This window comes from Ammospiza nelsoni, chromosome 8, assembly GCF_027579445.1.
Source record: "Ammospiza nelsoni isolate bAmmNel1 chromosome 8, bAmmNel1.pri, whole genome shotgun sequence".
NCBI lineage: Eukaryota > Metazoa > Chordata > Aves > Passeriformes > Passerellidae > Ammospiza > Ammospiza nelsoni.
In genome coordinates, this window is record NC_080640.1 from 13,157,010 (window position 1) to 13,165,580 (window position 8,571).

At 58.0% G+C, this 8,571-nt stretch overlaps 1 protein-coding gene across 1 annotated transcript; it reads left to right on the forward strand.

Moving 5' to 3' along the window:
* KAZALD1 (Kazal type serine peptidase inhibitor domain 1) lies at positions 1-6,780 on the forward strand. The gene is made up of 5 exons (XM_059477103.1): positions 1-81; positions 1,584-2,184; positions 3,391-3,551; positions 4,542-4,689; positions 4,903-6,780. The coding sequence occupies exons 2-5, from the start codon at positions 1,683-1,685 to the stop codon at positions 4,986-4,988; spliced, it is 897 nt and encodes a 298-aa protein (XP_059333086.1). The 5' UTR covers positions 1-81; positions 1,584-1,682; the 3' UTR covers positions 4,989-6,780.
* Positions 6,781-8,571: the final 1,791 nt, after the last annotated feature.

Below are 8,571 nucleotides of genomic sequence, written 5' to 3' on the forward strand. Positions count from 1 at the left end.
GAGCGGCCGGGGGCCAGCAGCCCCGGGGCCCGGCAGCCCCGCAGCCACGGCCGCCGCGCACCCCCGGCACCGGCGCCTCCGGTAAGTGGCGGCTGACGGCGGGGGGCTCCGGGGGGACCCCAAGGGACGTCGTGCCCCTTCCCAGCGCTCTTCCAGCACCCCCAGCGCCTGCACCCCAGGCTTGCGGAGCCAGAGACCAACTTTGCAGTTCCCCCGTACCCTTTCTCCGGCCCCCCACATCCATCGGGGCATGGAGCCCTACTCCGTACGGACTGCGGTGGGGTGAGCGACGGGAGGGCTCCGGCACTGGGACCCTCTGCCCCTTTCCACCCCTGGGGCGCCTGCTGGTCTCTGGTAAAGGGGTCAAATCTTCACGGTTTTTTATCCGGGGGATGCAAATGTGTAACCCAATATCCGGGCCATCCCCACCCCATCTCTGGGCTGTGTTAGCCCCGAGAGTGGCCGTGTAACTGGGGGACTGCAGCTTGCCCTTCGCTGCTGCTCCCAGCGGGAGGGGAGGGGAAGGGACAGCCTGTCTCCCCAGGTCCCTTCCCCAGCCCCGCTTGCCCATGCTGAGTCGCTCTGGGGCGGAGGACCACAATTTCACCCATCTCAGGGTAGGCAGCCAGGGTGTAACAAGGGCAGGGAGGGATGTTGGCAAAGGGATTTGGTTCACTGTCACCCTCTCTGGGGACAGGCTCTGAGATGCCACGTTTTCCCCCCCAGGGAGAGATGGGAACCCCGGAGTAGATCGGCTTCTTCCTCCCCTGAGTAGGTAATGCAGGCTCGGGGTTTGAGGGCAGGGTCCCTGCCGTGCTGGTACACACTGACCACACTGGGTCTGCTGTCAGCCCAGTGGTTGCTCACCTGTGCACTGAGCTCCTCCATGCTCAGCTTCAGTTGCCTGTGTGATAACTGAGGGGGTCACAAAACCTTCTGGGCAGTGGACATTTTTTCCACTGCTCAAATAGGTGGTGCCTAAAAAAGAGGGGTTACAGCAGAGGGAGAGAAGTAGAACAAAAGCCAGGCATGAGTGGGAGCATCCTCCTGGCTTGGCTGCCTCCAGCACAGAAAGAGCACCTTGTCTGCAGGATCAGCCACTCCATTGTGCTCGTATGGATGGTGAGGGAGGAAAAAACTGTTCATGACTCTTGCAAAGCAGTGGGGAAAGGAAAAGGGCTTGAGAGCAACTTTCTGACAGGAGACCAGGAGCAGCATATGAAGGGACTGAACCACAATGTTGTAGAACAGCCTGTCCAGTGCCCTGCCACCCTGTGGCTTCCCAGGCTATGCTGGGGTCAGAGGAGGCTGGACTTTGTGTGCTGGGCTGCCAAGGGATCAAGATGAAACCTCCTGGGCTGGGGTCATCAGCACTATCTCTCCAGAAGATGCTCAGTGTCAGAGCAGGAGCTGGCTGGGGAGCTGCAGGGTGCAAAGGCCGTGACTGCAGGGCTGGAGGTGAGAGGGGCTGGCACCAACCCTGCCCTGCACATCATGCAGTGCTGCTGCTCAGAGCAAGCCAGCCAGGAGGCAGAGTGGGAGACACTTCCTGCACCAGTAACACACTTTCTCCCTCTTCACAGGCCAGGATGGCTCCTCAGATCTAGACAGGGAGACCAGAGCAGTGCCAGAAATCCCCATCCAAGTGACAGTGGGGCTGGGATAGAGGAGCTGCCGTGAGAATGTCCGAAGCCAAGCCCCTCAGCATCTCTTGCCTCGTGCTCTCCTTGCTCTCCCTGCCCTGGGCTTTGGTCCAGCTGGGCCAGGCTTTTCCCAGCACCTCTGACTACCTGCAGCGGGGCTGGCAGCGGCTGCTGGAGGAAGGGGAGGGCTGCGCCGAGTGCCAGCCAGAGGAGTGCCCGACGCCGCGCGGGTGCCTGGCGGGCACGGTGCGGGACGCCTGCGATTGCTGCTGGGAATGTGCCAACCTGGAGGGACAGATCTGTGACCTGGACAACACCAACCACTTCTACGGCAAGTGTGGGGAGCACCTGGAGTGCCGGCTGGATGCTGGGGACCTGCGGCACGGGGAGGTGCCCGAGCCCCAGTGCGCCTGCCTGTCCCACCTGGCCCTCTGCGGCTCTGACGGCAAAACCTACGCCCAGATCTGCCGGTTCCTGGAGGCTGCCCGTGCCCACCCCGATGCCAACCTCACCGTGGCCCATGAAGGTCCCTGCGAGTCAGGTAGTGGGCTTGGAGCTGTGGGAAGACCCAAGCAAGGGGGTCTGGCTTAACTGTTTCCCTGGCAGCAAAACCAGGGACAGGACTGTGCTGGGGGCTGCTCCCTGCAGTGCCAGGTTCCCACCAGTGCCCCCATCCTGCTGCTCTGGGGGAGCCCCTTGCAGATCCAGTGCTTGGAGAAATCTGGAAGCAGCTTTGCCAAGAGGGAGTGGAGTTTATGGAAACAACAAATCCTGCTGGAGCAGATGGGGAAGTTCCAGGGAATTGTTAGCGAATTCTTGGCAGCAGGGCTGGGTTCACACTGGCCTGTTGCTCCCGAGAAATGTGCCTGCCTCCTGCAAATAGAAACCAGGGTTGGTTTGGCTTGGCTGTGTGATTTCCACCTCCCAGTCAAAACTCAGGAGGGGGTTGAGAGGGGACATTCTAGCAGGAAGGCCATGCCCCATCCTGCCCAGCCCAGCACAGGTCACCCAGTGATGTCACTGCAGCCTGAGGGGTGCCAAGGCTGACCTTATCTTCTGTAGATCATCATCTATTTTCCCAGGTATATTTGGAGGTGGAAACCTTCCCTTGAGCTCTGGCTCATGCTATGTGCCAGGTCATGGAGCAGTGTGTGAGCAGGACAATCCTCACTCTGTCCCTCCGGGGAAGGGATGTGGAACATGGAGCTCTTGGCTCCATCCAGGACATGGGGACCTGCTGCCTCCCTTCATTGCTGGCACCAGCCCTGTGTCAGAGCAGAGGCCTCACTTGGCTGGAAGCTCAACTACCTCATCCATGCTCACCAGCTCAGGCTGGATGAGCACCCCTTGGCCTTTCCCCCACAGGAGAGCGTGCTCCAATGGCTCAGGAGAGCTTTGTTTGTAACATTGCTGTCATTGCAACGTTACAGAACTCATTGCATCTTCCTGCTGCGTGTGTTGCTTGAGCACCACTGCACAGGCAGGGAAACTGAGGCCAGCAGGGATGGCAACCCTCCATGGACTGGGGGGCTCGGGGAGGGAGCTCCCAGTCCCAGCTGTGAGGAGGGACCATGTCCTTGGGAAATGTGGGGGTCTGCCATGGGAGGGAGAGGAGAGAGACATGGGAAGGGTCCCAGGATCTCTGTGTGAACCAAAGGCTTCAGAGAGCAGCTCAAGAGAGTCTGTGGGACATGCCAAGGCTGGGACCTCTTCTGAGCCCACCCTGCTCTCCTCTCCCCCCTCCCAGAGCCTCAGATCACCTCTCCTCCCTATGACACATGGAACATCACTGGGCAGGATGTCATCTTCGGCTGCGAGGTCTTCGCCTACCCCATGGCATCCATTGAGTGGAGGAAGGATGGAACGGAGATGCTGCTGCCTGGAGATGACCCCCACATCTCTGTCCAGGTGAGGGGTGTGCCCAGGGCATTGAAGACAACCCCAGAGTGATCCAGTGCTTCTCAGAGCTCATGGACAACCAGACCTGAGAGTGGCCATACTCTGGGAATGGCCAAGTCTGGCTGCCTGGGGATGGGAAGGGGTCACTGGAGGCTCAGTAACACGAGGACTGACTGAGCCAGGGCTGGTGTTTCAGTGGTAGGAGCCATCAGCATAGCTCTCTCCTGTGATTTCCTCTAGTAATTTTTGAACTTATTCATAGAGTCCTGCAGCAGGGAGTTTGCCACTTGCCTGCCTTTAGTTTGCTGTGTGTGCTTCACTTGCAGTCTTGCTGGCAGGGCTGGAAAGAGAGAGGCAAAGAGGAAAGAGGACTTCCCTAGTGCCTTACAGCCTGGGTTGTCCTCTGGTCCTACCAGCACACTCAGGCAGTTCCTGCCCTTTTTTCCCATCAGCAGGGTTTCTCTCCAGAGCTGGCAGGCCCAGGGGACAGCATCCTGCCTGTGGCCAGCCCCAAATATAGCACCCAGCTGAGTGTACCTAGCTATTAGAGGGTGTGGGCAGAGCCAAAGGGGCCATGCACCTCAGCCAGGCACCAATGAGGAAGGAACTGTGGTGGGATGGACTGAGGGAGCCAGAGGAGCAGGTGGAACCTGCACCATGGCCCCCTTCCATCTTTCTGTCCTTCAAGCCTCCCCACAGCTTGTTGCAGGGTCTGGCTGAGGATCTTCACCCCAAGCAGGGCTACCCTGCCTGGTTGGAGAAAGCTCTACTGTCCTCCACCCCTGGCCGCCAGACCGTAATAGCAGCTTGCAAACACAGTTGCAGTCCAGCTGGGTCAGGACAAGCTTATTTATTCCTGGGGATAAACAGAAAATAGCATGGCTGCTGCCAGAGCAATCCTGGGACCTCAGTGCCGGCGGGAAGGGGACCCGGGGCTCTGTGACACAGACTCCCCCTTGCTCTGCCACCAGTGCTGACAGAAACCCTCCCTTCTCACAGTTCAGAGGCGGCCCCCAGAAATACGAGGTGACAGGCTGGCTCCAGATCCAGGGCGTGCGGGTGACGGACGAGGGCACGTACCGCTGCTTCGCCAGGAACAGGCTCGGGGAGGTGGTGGCACTGGCCAGCCTGACTGTCTTCACTCCGGGTGAGCAGCACGTCCTTGTCCCCCGATCTCCTGGGGGCGTGGGAAGGGGTGTCTGGGCACGGTGCACCAGTGTGGCAGGAGCTGCTGGAGCGTGGGGCTGTGCTGGGGGTGCCTCAGAGAGCTGCTGTGCATGGTTTGGCTTTGGTCCTGGTGGGGAAGGGGACAGGCACAGCAGGGTGGCAATGTCACACTGTCCCCATGCTGCCATTCCAGACCAACTCAACCTGACAGACTTCTCCCTGCTGAAGCCCCACACGACACCTGAGGACTACAGGGAGAGTGAGGAGGACTACTACTAGCCCAGGGATGGCATGTTCAGCTGCAGAGACCACCTTGCCCACAGCGACCCTTCCCTGGGCTTGGGGACATCTCTGGAGCAAACATCCTCTGGCCCAAAACTCCTTTTCTGAACAATCCTGGCACAACAGCCTGGTTTTTGGGGTGGGGGACAGGGTGACACGACCTTTTGGGGTGCTGGGGGATGGGATACTGGCTGCTGGCAAGGGCTGGGACCAGGGACACCTCAGGGTGGATTTGTCCTCTGGCACTGAGTGGAGACACAATGGCAGGTAGGACACTGTGGGGACAGCTGTCCTGTGTGTGATGAGGACTTGGTGCTGGAGATGGAGACAGCCTCCTCTGGGAGAGTGATGCCAGGGCAGGAGCATTGTGTCCTGTGTGAATAATTTTTGGGGAAGCTGGAGCAGAGAGCTGGGACCTGACTGTGATAACCAGCATGTCACAGTCCCCTGCCCTCCTCCATCTGCTCTGTATCCCCCAAGCACAGAGACATCCCAGCTTCTCCCAGAACCTGAGGAACCTGCTGCCAAAACACCCTTCTCTTCTGTTTTGTTTTTAACCACAAAAGTAGTGATTTGAGGAAACCAGGCACTTGTGGCTTTCAGAGCTGTCTTTTCTCCAGCTGAACCACCCTTGTGGTCAGAAACACTTTGGCCTTTTTTTGACTGACTTAATTTTTCCCTTCCATGCCTTTGACTGACCTCATGCTTTCCTTTGTCATTTCAGTTGATGTTATTTAAAATATACGTGTAGGTCAAAGCCAAGGCTGGCTGTCTGCATCCACAAAGATGATTATGGGGGTGAGGAAGGGTGCAAAAACTGTGGATGCTGCCTTGTCCATTGTGGGGTGCTTGAGTTGAGGAGCCCTCCTGCACATCCCAGTGCTCACAGCTGGTCCTGCTGTGGGTCCTGCCCTTCCCACCCCACCTGGGGATGGGGGTGCCCAGCAGACAATCTCCTGTGCAGTGGTGATGCATCAGCTCCAACCACTGCACTCCCATGTGTTTGGATCCCATCCCACTGCTGCCCATTTTCATCTTGGGGTCCTGAGTTCTGTGACACTGGGGTCTCCACCCAGGTGACCACAGCTCTGTCAAGTGTGGAGCAGCTCTGTGACTAGTTGGTGAAGTAAAGGGGTGCTCCAGTTTCTACTGGGAACATTATATTAAAAAAAAACCCAAAACACCTACCTCCCAGAGCTGGTGATTTGGAGCAAACTTTCATTTGGGGGCACAGGAAGGAAGCTCAGAACTGCACTGTGCTGCTCACTGCCCAGAGAGGGCTGTCAGGACCCTTCCTCTGAGCATTCTGGGGCTGAGCTCCATTCAAGGGGTGCTTTATCCCCCAAAGCAGCAGCATTTACAGGACTTCTGGTGCTCAAAAGCTCCATAAGGACCAAACCCCGCCCAGTTACTCAGTCCCAGCTCTGGGGAGGTGCAGATCTGTGGCAGAGAGCCAGACCCTGTGAGAGAGGAATTGGGAGACCCCGGGCAGGAGCAGGCAGGATGCAATAAGGATGGTGGCTCGGATCCCGTGCTACTCTCCTTCACATGTTTTTTCTTTTCTTTTCTTCCTTTTTCTCTTGAGAGCTGGCTCAGATGACACAATTACGGCACTGAAACCTGAACAAGCAAATAAAAGGGATTTGTCTGGAACTGGCAGCAGAGCAAAATTCCTGCGGACGGTGAGGCTGGGCCAGTTCTGGCCCCCTGCACCACAGCTTGACGGGGCACTGCTGCCCTGCCTGCTGGGGTGCCTACCCTTTCTGGCAGAAAACTCCTTCTCAGGCAGAGAAATGCAAAAGCTATTGATGCCTCAGCTTCTCCTTCCATCTAAGAGCACAACAGAATCCTCCTGAGCTGCTCAATCGGAGTTGGAGAGTGTTGAGGAGGGATCTGGGACAGAAGTGTGCTTTTATTTTGAATTTTTTGGGTGTAAAACATTCTTTCAGAGAAGCTGGGCCTTTTTTATCCATCCTGATCCCCTTCCTGTTTTGCACACAAATGAGCTGGTGGAACTGGGCCACACTCAGGCTGAGGCTGCCACGGGGAAATCCGAGAGCCTCCTGGAGCCTGGGCAGTCAGGAGCTGCTTGCTGGGCTCCCTGCCGGTGCCCGGGGCTGGCCCCCAGCCAGGGCTGCCATGCCAACCCTCCTCAGGGCCAGGCCTGCCCTGCCTGTGCTGGCACACACCCAGGTCGTGCTGATGTGGGTGCAGCTTTGGTCTGGCTGGAGAGAGTCGGATGTGTCACAGCTCCATCCCTGGCTCTCCGTGTGCTCTGCAGGACAATGCCCTGCCTGGGCATCTGCATTTGGGGCAGCCCTTGCCCCCCTCTGCCTCACACCCAGTGCCTTCACACCCTGTAGGGAGCTGGCAGGGAATGCTGGTGGCTCCTGCCTGGCAGGAAAAGCAGTGGGGATGTGGTGACCGAGAGAGGGGGAATTTGAGCAAAAGCTCTTGGCCAAAATTAACCAAACCAAGGGCTGTGGGTCCCAGACTCCTCAGATCCCACTGTCTGACTGGCAGGATGGAGCTCAGCCAGTAGCTGAGCTCCACTCCAAGGTGAAGGGCAGCAAAGGGCTCCAGGGGCACAGAGAGGGCTGGTGTCTCCTCATCCCAGCTCCCAGCCTTGCCATTTCCAGTCACTTAAAAATTAAAGAAGCCAATATTGCTGCACAGCTGGAATCGGTCACTGCCACAGAACTTAATTGAGGTTATTTGTTGGCTCTCACAACATTTGGTCACCTCTGCTGCTGCCTGCTCACATGTTTCCTGCAGCCCCAAGGAGGGGCACCCCAGGCTCTGCAGATCCTGTTCTCAGCTCCAGGCATGCAGAGGGTCCCGGGGACCTGACCAAACCTGGTGTCCCGGTGGGTTCAGAGGCTGTGCCCCAATGCATGCAGCACCAAACTCCTTTCCTGGCTGAAATTTGGTGCAGTTGCTTTCTGGGGACAGGGGGAGCTGAGCAGCTCCCGCCAGCCCAGCTGACTGCACTCAGAGCACCTGCTCAAGGGAGCCCAGAGGTCAGGCTGGGACCAGGAGAGCTGGACTGGGGAGTGTTGACATGGCCACTGGCCCAGGCACAGCACCCACACCTCCTGGCCACCTGGGAGGAGCAGGGTGTGGGTACTTCCCAGGGCACCAGAGGTCACTGAGAGCCTGGGTACAAAGAAGAGGTGGCTTGTCCTGCCAGGACCTGAAAGACCCAGGAGATGCACCCTCTGAGCAGCTGCCAATCACAGGGTTTCATGGTCTGCAGGGAAAACCCACCAAGTCTGGCAAGTAAATACACCCCTGTAACAAAGACATGCTGCCCCCGTGCTTCCCTGTCTGGGCCTGGGCAGGAGGCACATGGAATCATGGAATAGTTTGGATTGGAAGGGACCTCAGAGGTAATTTAGTTTCAATGCCTCTGCCATGGGCAGGGACACCTTCCACTAGGCCAGGTTGCTCAGGGCCCCACCCAGCCTGGTCTTGAACACTTCTGGGGCTGGGGAGCCCACAACTTCTCGGGGCACCCTCTGCCAGTTCCTCACCATCCTCACAAAAAAGAATTTCTTTCTAATATCTGACATAAACTTAC

Excerpts from the sequence above, each read along its gene's own strand:
- KAZALD1 (XM_059477103.1), top strand. The coding sequence starts at position 1,683 with ATGTCCGAAGCCAAGCCCCTCAGCATCTCTTGCCTCGTGCTCTCCTTG. Across the intron at positions 2,185-3,390 it reads TGAAGGTCCCTGCGAGTCAG|AGCCTCAGATCACCTCTCCT; the intron begins GTAGTGGGCTTG and ends CCCCCCTCCCAG. Across the intron at positions 3,552-4,541 it reads ACCCCCACATCTCTGTCCAG|TTCAGAGGCGGCCCCCAGAA; the intron begins GTGAGGGGTGTG and ends CCCTTCTCACAG.